The 15349-nt window shown below is 41.9% G+C and overlaps 1 protein-coding gene across 2 annotated transcripts in view; it reads right to left on the bottom strand.

Annotated features, from left to right (window-relative positions):
• WDFY2 (WD repeat and FYVE domain containing 2) overlaps nucleotides 1–14708 on the bottom strand; it is a 191492-nt gene extending 176784 nt beyond the window's left edge. Inside the window, exon 1 of one of the 2 annotated variants that reach the window (XM_087436098.1) lies at nucleotides 14403–14708. In XM_087436098.1, the coding sequence (XP_087292224.1) occupies nucleotides 14403–14539 (137 nt within the window). In that variant the 5' untranslated portion in view covers nucleotides 14540–14708. The remainder of the gene's footprint in view (nucleotides 1–14402) is intronic. The other variant, XM_004433681.3, reaches the window with a different exon arrangement.
• Between the last annotated feature and the right edge of the window lie 641 nt (nucleotides 14709–15349).

Raw genomic sequence — 15349 nt, 5'->3', positions numbered from 1 at the left:
AGTGTTAAAAAGAAACAAGCCATCAACACATGAAAAGACATGGAGGGATCTTAAAAGCGTATTACTGAGTGAAAGAAGCCAATCTGAAAAGGCTACATACTGATTTCAAGTGTATGCTATTCTGGAAAGAGCAAAACTATGGAGACAATAAAAAGATCAGTGGTTGTGGGGGAGGGATGGGATGAAGAGGCAGAGCACGTAGGATTTTTAGGACAGTGAAAATACTCTGTATGATATTATAATGATGGATATGTCACTATACATTTGTCCAAACCCACAGAATGTGCAACACCAAGAGTGAACCTTAAGGTAAATTATGGACTTTAGGTAATAATGATGAGTCAGTGTAGGTTCATCCTTGGTCAAAAATGCACAATTCTGGGGGCCGCCCGGTGGCGCAAGCGGTTAAGCGCACGGGCTCCGTTGAGGCGGCCCGGGGTTCGCAGGTTCGGATCCCGGGTGCACACCGACGCACTGCTTTCAAGCCATGCTGTGGCGGTGTCCCATATAAAGTGGAGGAAGATGGGCACGAATGTCAGCCCAGGGCCAGTCTTCCTCAGCAAAAAGAGGAGGATTGGCAGATGTTAGCTCAGGGCTGATCTTCCTCACAAAAAAAAAAAAAAAAGCACAATTCTGGTGAGTGATGCTGATTATGGGGGGCTATGCAAGTGTGGAGGCAGGGAGTATGTGGGAAATCTATGTACTTCCCTCTCAATTCTGTTGTAAATCTGAAACTGCTTTAAAAAAAAATAAAATCTTAAATAAAAAAAAAAAAAGCGAGGTAGGACATTTTTGAAAAGAAAACTGGTTGGGGGGGATGACCACACCCTGAGAAATACAACCCACAGCCATATACGGACCTACAGATAACCCACACATTTCTCAGGCGCCTAAAGGCTCCTTGCCTGGACCTCTTCCTCTTCCTATATACTACTATGGACCTTTTCTACTCTTTTCTACTACTGAGTGAACTTTCCTTTCTCAGCCTTTGCCCTACCCTATATCCAGATAAAGCTCAAAGATCTATATTGTGCATATCTGATACACAGAAACTTCCCAAATGGAAGCTCAGCAAGAAAAATAAGTCAGAGAAGTACAATGCAACCAAATTCCAAACCAATTTAATCCATCCAAACAGCATGCTAATTTAGCTAACTATTCAGATTAAGCATAACTAACCTAATTTAATTTTACCTTCTGGAGAAAAATTATTCATTCTTCTAAACTGTTTAACAACCTAAGCTTTGAAATGTAAAGAGAATTTCTTAAGCCATTCAAATATATTTCAAAAGTCAAAATACAATGAAATAAGTGAGCCATTCCCAACACCCCTTCTCCCCCAAACAAAATCAACCTATAGAATATCAGACAGCTAGTATTTTCCAAGTCCCAGAAGTGCCAATGAACACTAAAACAGATTACTGCGATTCTAACAGCATGTTAAGCCATTTTTCTATTAGATACTGACTCCAGAAAAACATTAATCCAGATCTACAAAATAAAACGCAATAATGTAATTTTAAGTTTTTCTAAAATCAGAATTTAAAGATTACGTTCATCTACTTTAAAGATTTTATTTATTTATTTTTTCCCCCCAAAGCCCCAGTAGATAGTTGCATGTCATAGCTGCACATCCCTCTAGTTGCTGTATGTGGGACGCAGCCTCAGCATGGCCGGAGAAGCGGTGCGTCAGTGCACGCCCAGGATCTGAACCCGGGCCGCCAGCAGCAAAGCGCGCACACTTAACCGCTAAGCCACGGGGCCAGCCCCCGTTCATCTACTTTAAAATGAAGATAAAGAAACACAAAACTCTCTAAATTCAGAGAAGTATATACTCATGTTTTGTATTTATGGCCAGTTAAATGAGAACAACTCTTAACATTTGTATAGGGCCTTACGGTATACTAAGTATTTTCACATATATCATGTAATTAAAAACTATAAAAAATCAATTTCAGATGAGGATTGAAGAGGGTTAGTGACTTTCCAAAGGTCATAGAAATAGTGTCATGATGCTTGAGCACTCTTTTCAGAAGCACTGGCATATAAGGAAAGAGCGGGGAAAAAACTAAGGGAGAAAGGGAAAGACAGATTCAAAGACAAAGAAGGAACAAAGAAGAGTTAGAGAGATGAGACAGTTATTAAAGAATTAAAGAATTAGATAGATTCAAAAATTAAATTAGATAGAAAGATATCTGATTAGATTAGATAGAGTAGATAGATTCAAAGACAAAGAAGGGACAAAGAAGAGTTAGAGAGATGAGATAGTTATTAAAGAATTACATAAACAGTTTGGAGGAAAGGGGCAAAAACCCTAACATTCTTGAAGAAATGGCTAGGTGCCAACACTTCACAAAACGTCATCATTTAACCCTCAGAATAACCCCATGAGGTAGGTATTCTTTGAACTGCCACTTTAGAGCTGAGAAGGTTTAGAAGAAGTGACTAAGATCACACAGCTAAGAGGTGCAGAGCTAAGAGTCAAAACCCAGCCTTCCATGACTTGGGTCCCTGGCCCCAGACACTGTTACAATGCCTCCAGCAAGGGGGTAGGAAGGGGTAAATGCCATACCTAACTTACCAATACCTGCCTTTATTTATACATTTACTGTGTACAATATCAGGATCACTTATAAAAATGCCTTAAGGGCCGGCCCCGTGGCTTAGTGGTTGAGTGAGCGCGCTCCACTGCTGGCGACCCGGGTTCGGATCCCGGGCTCGCACTGACGCGCTGCTTCTCCGGCCATGCTGAGGCCGCGTCCCACATACAGCAACTGGAGGGATGTGCAGCTGTGACACGCAACTATCTACTGGGGCTTTGGGGGGAAAAAATAAATAAATAAAATCTTTAAAAAAAAAAAAAAAAAAAAAGCCTTAATTTGGGGGGGGAGGGCAGTGAGGAAGATTGGCCCTGAGCTAACATCTGCTGCCAATACTCCCCTTTTTGCTTGAGGAAGACTGTCCCTGAGCCAACATCCGTGCCAATCTTCCTCTATTTTGTATGTGGGATGCCTGCACAGCATGGCTTGATGAGCAGTGTGTAGGTCTGCGCCCAGGATCTGAACCCACAAACGAAGCAGAGCATGCAAACTTAACCACTACACCACCAGGCCGGCTCTTGTTTTAATTTTTAATGTATGTTCTTCCTCCCTCCACCCTCACCTAATTTTTAAGAAATACACTCAGCCCTCAGTATCCATGGGTTCCACATTCGAGGATTCAACCAACCACAGATGGAAAGGCCTACGATAGTTGCCTCTGTACTGAATACATACACTTTTTTCTTGTCATTATTCCCTAAACAATACAGTATAATAACTATTTACATAGCATTTACATTGTATTAGGTATTATAAGTAATCTAGAGACGATTTAAAGTATATGGGAGGATGTGCACAGATCATATGCAAATACCAGGCCATTTTCTATAAGGGACTTGAGCATCTGTAGATTTGGGTGTCCACAGGGGTCCTGGAACCAATCCCTCCAGATAACGGAGCGATGATCTGATCATATGGGCTTTTTGGATAGCTTTCGATTTCTTCTCCTTCTTATTCTTCCAAATACCAAAAAAAGTTCCAACTACTGACTCCATAAAAGAAGACGTGCCTTCAGATGTAGAGCAAGACAGGAAAGCTCTCTGGGTCTCCTGTGCTGTTTTCCCACCAGTAGGCCTAAGAGGAGCAGCATGGGCTTTGCCTCTCATGGCCTCACTCAGATGACCTTAGCTCAAAGCAGGCAAAGCAAGGGGCCTGCAGGAGAGGAATTTGTGGCTTGGCAAGGCTACATCTTCCCATTTGTCAAGAGAAGCCAGCAATCTAGACTTTTATGTGAAATCCAGATTTTTAAACCTTGGCTACTAATTCAAACTTCTAAAAACTGTGCATGGACAAAATCTGCCCAAGGGTGAACTTCAGCCCAGGCTTCCAAATGAGGGCAACTTAGTTAGAATTTCATTCCTACCTCAATGTATTCCCAATGGAAGACACAGAATATATACAGCCCTTGCCCTCCAGGAGGCCAGTGGGGACAATGGACACGCCATTTCAGGACAAGATGGCAAATGGAGAGAGAGAAAAGCCTGCCAAGGAGAACACAGCACCCACCAGCCACACAACTCTCCTGACCACTGGCTTTCAGAGACAAGTTTGAGAAGTAGCAGTAAAAAGATGACAGAGTAACCCCATCCTTACATATCTAGAGAAGAAATCAAGGGGCTCAGAACTATATGAAAGCAAACAAAAATTCAATAGTTCCACCTTTGTGTATCCAAGGTGATTCTTAAAATAGTCAAGGCTTAATGGAACCATAGCAATAGAAAAAACTTACCTACTTAAAGGCATGGTGGTATCATAAACAAAAAATAAAACTAACTTTTACTGAGCATTATCTATGCACCCTGTACAATTCCAGGTGCTGCAGGAATATCATCTCATGTAAACCTCCCTCCCAAGAACTCTAGGGAGGAATCATTATTCCCAATTTACAGATGTGGAAACTGAGACTCTAAAATCCTAAAGTTTGGGAAAGAGCCAATCATCTGGAGCCAAATGATTCTTTTCCCATTAACTCACTGACCTGGCCAGAGAGACCTGGGCTATTATCGTAGACACATAATGGCAAGCAATCAAGAACAACTCATTAGCTACAATAATTTAAAGTGCAGAACTGGCATTAAAGGAAGCAGAGAGGGCCGGCCCCGTGGCTTAGCGGTTAAGCGTGCACACTTTGCTACTGGCGGCCTGGGTTCGGATCTCGGGTGCGCACACCACGTCTCCGGCCATGCTGAGGCCGCGTCCCACATACAGCAACTAGAAGGATGTGCAACTATGACATACAACTACCTACTGGGGCTTTGGGGAAAGAAAAGGAGGATCGGCAATACATGTTAGCTCAGAGCCAGTCTTCCTCAGCAAAAAGAGGAGGATTAGCATGGATGTTAGCTCAGGGCTGATCTTTTTCACAAAAAAAAAAAAAGAAGAAGCAGAGATCCTCAAAACACAACAGAGCCCGTAGAAGGCCCTGCTGATTATGAGAATTTAATTTTGTGATAAAGGCAATTTTACAAATAAATACAAAAGAAAGCATAAGGACCATTCAATAAATGATGTTGAAATAATCCACAGCAAATTTTAGAAAAATCATTACATTCCTCAATTTACACCATCCAATGAAATACATTCAAAATACACCAAAAAGTTATTTTTTCACCAAATTATATAATTAGGATGAAAGAAAAATGAATATTCAATGAATCTCTGGGGAAAGAATTACTTTCAAAAATTAGGAATAATGAAGAAATTTCAATTATAAAATAGGATAGATGGTTAAATTAAAAAGTAAATGTTTTCTGCGTAAAAAATAAAAAGGGCAAACAATGGAGTATAAGACATATATCTGGATATATAAGAGACATAGCATTAATATCCTTACTATACGTGCAAAAAATTGTTCAGAAGAACTAGGAGACTTCAATGGAGACACAAAGGACAGGAACAGACAATTCACAAAAGGAAAAATAAGTAAACAAACAAATAGAAAAATATTCACTAGTCAGCCAAAACATACAAATTAAACATCAATGAAGTGCCACTATTTATCAAGTAAATTATGAAGAGGAATTTTAAAATAATAATATCCATGGCTGGTCAGATACAGCAAAACCAATATTCTCATTTGTCACTGTAAATATTATAAAGGGGCACAAATCTTTTGAAAGCAATAGGGCAATCTTCTTACGATTTTTGCTAAAGAAATACTCCAAAAACCTGGGAGAAAAAATACCTATATACACAACAATCTTCATCATAACATTTATAAAACTGAAAATAATGTAAATAGCCAACAATACACAATGGATAAATTACGATGTACCCACTAGATTACCAGTACACCTTGACAGCAGGATGTCTTGTTCATGATGGGAGGTGTAGGGCCAAGTTCACATAGTACAAACATTAGATAAATATGAGTGAATACCGAAGGAAAGGAGAAATATATTTAAAATGATGGTTAAAGACTACGTATCTGGTGGCACAACTTTAAATGGAGGCAAGAACATAAAAATGTATGATTACAGTCATATTTTTGAAAGCTGCATTAGAAAAACTGCTAGAAGGAAATATATAATACACAAACAGTCATTGTACTGTTTATGAGCAATTATTCTTTATTATGGTTGTATTATCTTTATTAAAGATATTATTATATATTATATATTAATATATATTTTTAAAAGATATTATTATATATAATTATTATATATATAATAAAAATGTAAACATACTCCAGAGGGATTATTATTATTACTTAAAATATAACTTGATCCTTAGAAATTCAAAAGATAAAAAAATTAATAACTAATGGAAAATGCATAAAACCCCCAAATAGTTCCACATTATAGGTAAATCTGCCCAGCCAAAAAGAAAAACAGTCATACAGAGAAGTTAGCAACTGACATTGATAATTGAGATGAGACGCATCATTTCTGAGTCCTAACTCAGTAATAAATGAACACATCACAGGAAGCCAAAATGCAGCCACTCAAACAGCTGCTCAATTTGCTGCACTCCCGGTTTTTTCTGAACTCTCTCTCTGCCTCTGGGCTGAAAGGGCTTAGAATTGTTATCTTCTTATCTTCTGACTTAGAGGCTTCTCGTGAGACAAGGTCAATTCTAGGATCACAGTGGGAATTCAGTAGGGCAGGGCCACCAAGGATAGGCTGGTGGGGTGGTGAAGGTCCCTCAGTTGAACTGCATTTCCATCCTCTAAAAAACCAAAAGTACAGAGAGAGAAAAAGGGTACAAAACTTCATAGAGCTTCTCTAAGGCACTGTATTTCAAACAGTTGTTCTCAACCCATTACGGGTCATGAAATCAACTGAATGAGTCACAGCCAGGATTTTATAAAGGCTACTAACAGAACAGAAAATATCAGCATGAATGTCACATTAAAAGGATACCATTTAATGAAACTTTTGTTTCAGTTATATGTATGTGTATGTGCCAGAGTATGTAAGCCTTGGGTAACAATGCTGAATATATTTCTTACTGATTTGTGGTCAAAAAAGTTTCAAAAGTGGTCAAAAAAGTTTCAAAAGCATTACTCTAGACAACCCAGGCCCTGACTGGGGGGCCAACGAACCACTCAGCGCTAAACTGAGCGTTTGAAACTCAAGGATTCATCTAGATGTAGGAATGCAGTGAATCCAGTTCATCTAAGTATTAGGCACCAATACAAAACAAACACGTCTTTAATATTTCACCCAGGAATAAATAACCGCTGCCATCCAAGAGCTAGGAAAGCATCGTTTTACAGTTCCCTCACCGAGCGCACACCGCTTTTTCAAAAACCCTCTGCACACTTTCCTCCACTTGAGGTTTTAAGATGATGCGGACACATTATAGTGCCAGAGTCACAGCTAGGAAATCCTACACCCTCCTTTGCCAGATGGAGAAACTGAGGCTTAGAGTGATGAAATGCCTGGGAAATGCCCAAGGTCAATGCAGGGTACAGCTGAGATCAGACTCTCAGTCCCAGTTCTTTTCCAAGAATCCTTAAAGGCACATGAGAGCACAAAGCGGCACTCCCTGCCAAGAGACAAGTTATTTTCTTTTTGGTCTTATTTGTTAGTTTCTTACGCCTCTGAATTAATTTTTACTAATGACTCATGAAGCGTTTGGATGAGGAGGCCTCTGCTCTTTAAAAAAGAGAGTTAATGCGACTGCTTACTGAAGTTGCGCAAGGGAAGGTATGTTTTCTGTGTTAGGGAATTTCTAGGCTAATTGTGGCACGCTCCTTGGGAGATCTATCCATATAAAAAGAAATGAGTGTAGTCTCCTTTTGAATTCCTTCTATTCTGATACTGTAGTTGAGAAGAAAAGCTTGGCTTGGTGGTCATTTTCTTTTCAAGTAAGTATATACTGTATATAATTTAGTTTAGTGTTACAGATATCAAGAGATCACTACTTGAAATAGTCTTAAATCACAATTTACTTATTGATTTCTAAATGCCACTAAGTGTTTTAATTTCCCCAAAACTGTTTTGGTTTTTTTTTTTTTTTTTGGTGAGGAAGACTGGCCCTGAGCTAACACCTGTGCTCATCCTCCTCTGTTTCGTACGTGGGATGCCACCACAGCATGGCTTGATGAGTGGTGTGTAGGTCCGCACCCAGGATCCGAACCTGTGAACCGCAGGCCACCGAAGTGGAGCGCGTGAACTTAACCGCTACGCCACCAGCCTAGCCCCTGTTATTTTCTTATTTTTTTTTAATTTTTTGTTTATTGCAGTAACATTGGTTTATAACCCCTGTTATTTTTTAATGACATCAAGAGAGTTCTCAACAACAAACAGGAAATGTCTCCCTCTTAAATCTAAATTTAAAGTGAAAACAGAGCCAGAGAAAGACGCTATGCAAGAAGTAGTATTTCTGTTTTTAAAATTTTTGTTTGCTTGGAAAAGATCAGCCCTCTGAAGTTTCTTCCGGCTACTAACCTATTTTTCCTTTTCAAAGTAAGTTTAGTGATGCTTGAGGTATAAGATAGCTGGTCAGGATTTCACAATCTGAGAATCACTCATTTTAGGAATGTCAGACTTGCTACACTAACCTTTTCCATTGTATTGCAATATCCAGATGAATGTATCCTGATTAAGATCTTTGAGGCCCTGGAAAAATCTGGTTTAACTTTATAAATTATGTAAGAAATTCAGAACCCTCAGGAGCTTTGGGGTCACTGGAAGCTAAGCCTCCTCCCGTGAGCCTCCTTCAACAAGCTTTTCCATAGCAATCTTTTCTTAAAAAGTCAATCTGTATTCTGACCTTTATAGACACAGAGGCAGCCTGTTTCCAGACAGATCTGCTGCCATAAAGCCTGCCTCACGTTCTGAATTCAGTGTAAAGGTCTAATTTTCAACAACCATATGGGGGAAATTCCCATTTTGGGACCTTGAAATCGGCAATTATGACTGCCAAGTGATGAGTCTCAAGTGCATAGTTGAAAGTTTATTAATTTTATGCCATTAAATAGAGACTTACACCCCAAAATTAGTTTAGATGGGTTCTAATTTTGTTGATTTTAGAGACCTTACACCATCACTCTAAGAAGTCCTCAGCTTTCAGAACTATGCTTACATTGTGAGAAAAACTTTCATGTGTATTAAAAAAAAATTTTTTCTGATGCACGTGTTATAAAGTGCATGGTACATAAAACACCACCAGGAGCTCAACCAAACTGCACCAAGGTCTAAGTATTAGTGAAACTAATGGTTTCAACCAGAGAACTGAGACAGTGCAATTTCACAATCAAAAGAATCAATGGTAAATGAACCAATAGGATACAGATTTATAAAATGAGATGAAATTTTAAGATATCTTTTCAAGAAATAGTCAAGTAGTCATGGCCACTTAGAATCATAGTAGTTTTCAATCATAGACTGGAAAAAAAGGCCTTAGAGATTAAAAAATCCAACCCCTCAGGGCCGGCCCCGTGGCTTAGCAGTTAAGTGCGCGCGCTCTGCTACTGGCGGCCCGGGGTTCGGATCCTAGGCGCGCACCGACGCACGGCTTCCCCAGCCATGCTGAGGCGGCATCCCATATACAGCAACTAGAAGGATGGGCAACTATGACATACAACTACCTACTGGGGCTTTGGGGAGAAAAAGGGGGAAAAAAGGAGGAGGATTGGCAATAAATGTTAGCTCAGGGCCGGTCTTCCTCAGCAAAAAGAGGAGGATTGGCATGGATGTTAGCTCAGTGCTGATCTTCCTCACACACACACAAAAAAGCCAACCCCTCTTGTCCCGGCCCCTTCCCACCATCCTCCCTTGTTGCAATGTTACCCAGGCCTAAAGCAAGCTGCTAAATTTCTCTCAGGCTCAACTTAAATATCTTAGCTCTTGGAAACTCACAGCACCCTCAGGCCCATTCCATTCCAAACAGATGATTGATCAGCCATTGTTTAATTCATTTAAAGAACATATGCTGCGTATCTCCTTTGTGCTAGGCATTCGGGATGGGATCTCCTTATACTGAGATAAAAATATGCCTCCCTTTTACCCAATGCAGGGGTTCTGTCTGACCTGAGGGCTCACAAAGAACACAGCTAACTATGTCACATAAATTGGTCCAATCAAGTCAGAATATAAGGCAGCAGTTCCCCACAGTCCCCTCCCTAAAACCCACATGCCCTACAGTTCTCTCCCCCACAGCCTCCTCTCCAACATCCCACCACCACACCCTCAGGTCTTCTTATCCAGAAAAGAATTCCAAATTCTTGTAACCAAAGTTTTGGGAATTTTTGCTATCATAGTTATTCCTCTGGAGACACTAATTTTCCAGATTCCTCAAAGTGTAATACTCAGAGCTGAGTTCTGAATTCAAGCAAACTGGCTCCTGAGTCTATATTCTTCACCAGTCCATTCTAGTGCTGCCCAATGAATGGGAGTTTTCTCTTTCCCCTCTACCTAGAATGCTGTTTCCTCTACCCTAGCTTTTTCACATGAACTGCTACTCATCCTGCAAGACCCATCTGGAGGAGAGCTCCTTCGTCTTTTCTCTAACCACCACAAGCAGAGATTCCTCGGCCACTCCGGAAGATGCTGTTTGTACCTGCCTTCAGCACATCTCCTTATATTAAGATAAAAATCTGATCCCCTTTCACCCATTGCACAGGTATAGACTCCCGGTGAAAGATCAATTTCCTGTAACTGTCTACTAGCAACTACCTAGTTACTGAAACTCTCTGTATGAATTCTAAGATTGTTGATTTGTATTAAGGTACGCATATAAAGAACTTACAAAGATAAAGGTCTGGATGGGGCGAGGTCCACCCTGGACAGAGGTGCCTCCTGGTCTTTAACACTTGGAGAAGAAGCCACCACTAGACAAGGGAGCCCCTGGTAAGCAGCAGACCAGTCATCAGTCTTAAACAAAATAGAGACAAGATGTCTGAGAGGAAGCTCCTAAGCAAGGAATGTTAGAATGGCATTCACTCAGAAAAGACAGTCCAGAGAGAAGCTGGGAAATGAAGACCCAAAGTACCAAAGTTGGGCGTGTCCTTTGGAGATAGAATCCAGCTACAACCAAAGGGAAAACAGACTCAGATAAGGCCAGGGAGTTCTGAGAACAAACTCTGTATTATGATAGCACCTGAAATCTATACTTGTAAGTCAGAATGCTTTTATATTTCTTATATTCCCTTATCTCCCCCGCCCCTTGGTATCCAGTAAAGTTCCAGCCTGTCCTAACCGAGATAAAATGAACTGAGGGTGAAGGTTTTCATCCACTTTTGGGCCTGAAGATCAGAATATTAGCAGCCCACTACTGATGGCACACATAGGGTGAAAATGGCTATCCAAGTGAGAGTCCTCCAAAGTAAGGTAAAAGTTAAGGGACACAAAGGCCGAGGAATCCATACACTCTTCCCCATCCGAAAATTCTCTTTCCAATATTAAATCTTAGAGGTTGTGGTTTTGTTTTAATCTCTTCTAAATTGTGAGCATCTTGAAAGGATCTTGTCATTTTCACCAATGTAGTGTGCACATGTGCTTGGAACAGAGTAGGAACTCAAACGTTTGTTCATGGAATGAAACAATGCATAGACTTTCAAAGTTTTAAGGCAGTGTAAAGGCCACCAAGTCCAATCCTTTTCCCACATGTGTACCTTTGTCCACATAGGGCTTTCACAGGTTGTCATAAAATTCATTCAACAAATATCAATTAAATGCCTACAATAGTTAAGATCCTGTGCTTTCAGGAACAACAAAAATAGATCAGTCATGGATAAAATAAATGTTTATTGAGGGCCTACTCTGTACAAGGCACTATGTTAGACCCCAAAGATACTACAATGAATAAGACACGCATAGCACCTTAGAGAACTCATGGAGAAGAAGATAAATGGACAGCTATCTATAATACTGTTTAAAATAGAAAATGTTAAGTGTTTTCAAAGATACTGATAAAGGTTATTGGGTGTCAGAGGTCAAAAAGGGAAACCAGGATTACAAAAGAACTTATGGGACATTGCCATTCAGGAACAGGACATTATCTTGTGACTTAACCTTATAGTTCAGGAATGAAGACTACTAGTTTCTAGTTGAAGCAGTTAATGGAAATGGCTTTGTAGGTTTTGATGAAAATCAATATGCTATCTTCATATCTTTAGCATTATGTCAAGTGACAGTGACACTGGATTTTGAAAAGCAAGAATACAGATCAATTCTCTTTTAATGAAAACCATAATCGAAACTAAGCTCTAAATAACATAGTTATTTTCACATATGAGTATAGACCTACAGAAACACAGACTTGTCGACCTGAGTAATAATAAAATATATGTAAAGAATAATCCTAGAATTATGGGTGGGACTTATTTATTTAACAGTAACTCTATAATAAAATAATTTCTTTTACATACCTTGTGAACTAGGAAAGTGAAAATTAAGCTTAATATATAGCTAAACATTGCACTTTGTCCTATAATCAAATGAAATTTATCTTTCACTTTCTTTATATGTGTTACTTCAGCTTCTCCAAATACTTTGAAATGCACCCCACTAAAGCTGTTTCAAGAAAAACACACTGAAATGGGAATCAGAAGACTTAAGAGCTAGGCCTGGATAAATCACCAGCTATGTGAATTTGCGCAGGTAAATTCTCTGGCCTAAATTTTCTCATCCGTAAAATGAAGCTGTTGGAGTAAATAACCTCTAAGACCCCTCTGAATTGTTAAAAAAAAAAAAAACTATGAAAACCTACCTCTACTCCCAAACCATCAACCAAAACAAAAGTTTCAAAACTAATATTAAAGGAGCTTAGCTTTAACTACCTTTCTCCTTCTCTTACTTGATTCAACAAACTTACTTAGGAATTTCCTACAGCAGTTAGGTTAAGCAGTTTCATTTTTTGGCAGTTATAGACTGGGAAAGTGATGTCTATTAATACATTCCTTTAAAAACAATTCTGTGACAAAGAATTTCTAGGTCCAGAAGCAATCTCTTTAATAGAACTTTGTCTCTATTGAAAAATTAAACACTCATAGGGCTTCTTTCCGAATTGCAAAAGGTATGTACATCCATCTATTCCATTCCAGCCATGAATTTCTTCTGTTCATTGCAGACTGCTTGCCACTGGTATATGTTTACATTGTTTTCATTTGGATCTGCTTAGGAAATTAATCAAGCACCATTTGGCCAATTGTATGGAGCATGATGTAGACAAGAATATGTCATTAATATGCTCATCCTAGTCATACCGAAGAACCTATGATATTAATAGACCTATCTGGCAAATTTTTTGAGGCCACACTGTATGCAAAGTGCTGAAGTGACTATAAAGACAGTAATAAACATTTTGTTGCTGTACCTCTGCCTGAAATTTTACGAGTCGCCGAGAATAAATATTCTCTACCTCAGCATAATTTGAATTTACATTAAGAAAACCTAACTACTGTTTTAAGGTTAAAGCCCTTTGTCATATACCTCTATGGTGCTACATTTTTTAGAATGCTAGTTGATATTATCAAAGTAACAATTCCAGATCAAAACTATAACTACTATATTCAAGCAGCATTCCTCTGGAAATTAGCTTCGTCAGCCTAATTTCTGCATATTAAAGGATATTAAGTTAAAGCGAAAACGCTGTCGTCTGAAAAATGAGAGAATATTAATGGCAGAACAACTGGCTCCACTTCTGCAAATTAAGCAAAAAGAAAGGAAGCAAGAAGCAAAGGGAAGCAACTCAGCTATTTGCAGCAGCGATCCCCTGCAAGTTCTAGGCGCTTCCCCTTGAGAGATAAGAGATAAGAAAAGGAAGGCAAGGGAGAGAAGGCACCTCTCCTTTTGGGCAGAAGCCCAAAGTTACTCTTTTCACAACTTGCAATATTCATTGAATTCAGCGTAAGATATCTGGGAAATCTGGATTCCGTGGGAACGTCTGGGAGAAGGGAGCGGCATTTGCCTTCTCAGTTTGAAGCCCTATTAGAACTGTACCAGAGTACTCAAAAACCCTTAGTTATTCTCGCAGAGGCAGCTCGGAGCATCCTCCTCACGCACACACCTGCAGGACCGGGCGGCACCTCCTTCTCCCCCTCCCGCCCTCAGGGCTGGATCAAGGTCCAGTGGCCGGCGTACCGCTAGTCCAAGGGCCAACCTGGCCCCGGCAGGAGTCACCGGCCCCGGGCGAGGCCAGAGCGCACGCCACTGTCCGGGCTCCGCTTCCCCGAGCCAGGCAGCGGCGGCGGCGCGCAGCTGGATACCGGCACCACCAGGATGCGCATAATAATAAAAACTTGGGGGAGCATGTCCACACTTGCGCCGACGTGGAGGCACAGCCCCTGACGCGCGTTCGGGGACCGCCGGCCCGTCCCGCCCCTCCTCGCGGCCGAGGGGCAGCGGTCCGTACCTGTCCTCCGAGACGCTGATGACGCCCTCCTCCTTGGGCACGATCACGGCCATATTCACCACCTCCTGGGACCCTTCGACCCGCTGCAGCAGGATAGGCTTGCGGGTCAGCGGCTTGGGCTGGATCTCCGCCGCCATCGGGGGAGGGGGCGCGCCGGGGGCGCCGCCGCCAACTGCGCCGCGGGGTCGGGCTGAGGAGACCGCGCGGGCACGGGCACAGGCTGAGGCAGGGACTCTGGTTGGCCGGAGCGGGACGCCAGGGACCCGCGACCATAGCCTAGCCGCCGCTCCCGGGAACGACTCCGCGCTCCCGGCTTGGGGTGCCGAAACCGCCACAACCGGGGCTGCAACCCGGCGCCACCACCAGAGAAGGGGGCGGAGAGCCAGGGGGCGGAGCCGGTAGGGGGCGGGGCCTGCCGCAGGCGGTGGCCGCTGGTCGGCGCGAGGGCGGCTGCACTTCCGGAAGTGTGGTGGAGGAGGAGGGGAAACCTGAAAAAGGAGGCGGGGAGCTGGAGGCCCAATGCGCGTGCGTAAACCCCCTCGCCTTTCCGCTGCGTCCCTCTGCAATTACCAAAGCCTTGGAGTACCGCCCTAGAACGCATGCGCCTTCCATTCTCTGCGGTCTCCTCTCCTCACCGATTTCCACACCCAAGGTTTAGTCTCCACCCTCTCAAGCTCCCCTGAACGCGCGTGTCCACACCCCTGGGAACGCACTTGCCAGAGGCCCCGCCCCTCCAAAATCCCTGAAAAGAGGGCGGAGGGTAGGAGGGGAAAATCGCACTAGGGCGAGGCCGGAAAGAGAAGAAGCCTGCAGGAAGGAAAGAAGGTGAACTAGTTGGGACGTGACTGGGCATGCGCACGGGTTACCTGTCCTGAGAAGCCAGAACAATGAAGCGCGGTGGGAGGCTGCTTACTGCTCCCAACATGCACCGGGCCCAGGCCACGAAG

This window comes from Ceratotherium simum, chromosome 10, assembly GCF_057802395.1.
Source record: "Ceratotherium simum simum isolate JZ-2026a chromosome 10, ASM5780239v1, whole genome shotgun sequence".
NCBI lineage: Eukaryota > Metazoa > Chordata > Mammalia > Perissodactyla > Rhinocerotidae > Ceratotherium > Ceratotherium simum.
Note: the sequence above shows the minus strand (reverse complement) of the source record. Positions and strands in the feature narration are given on the sequence as shown.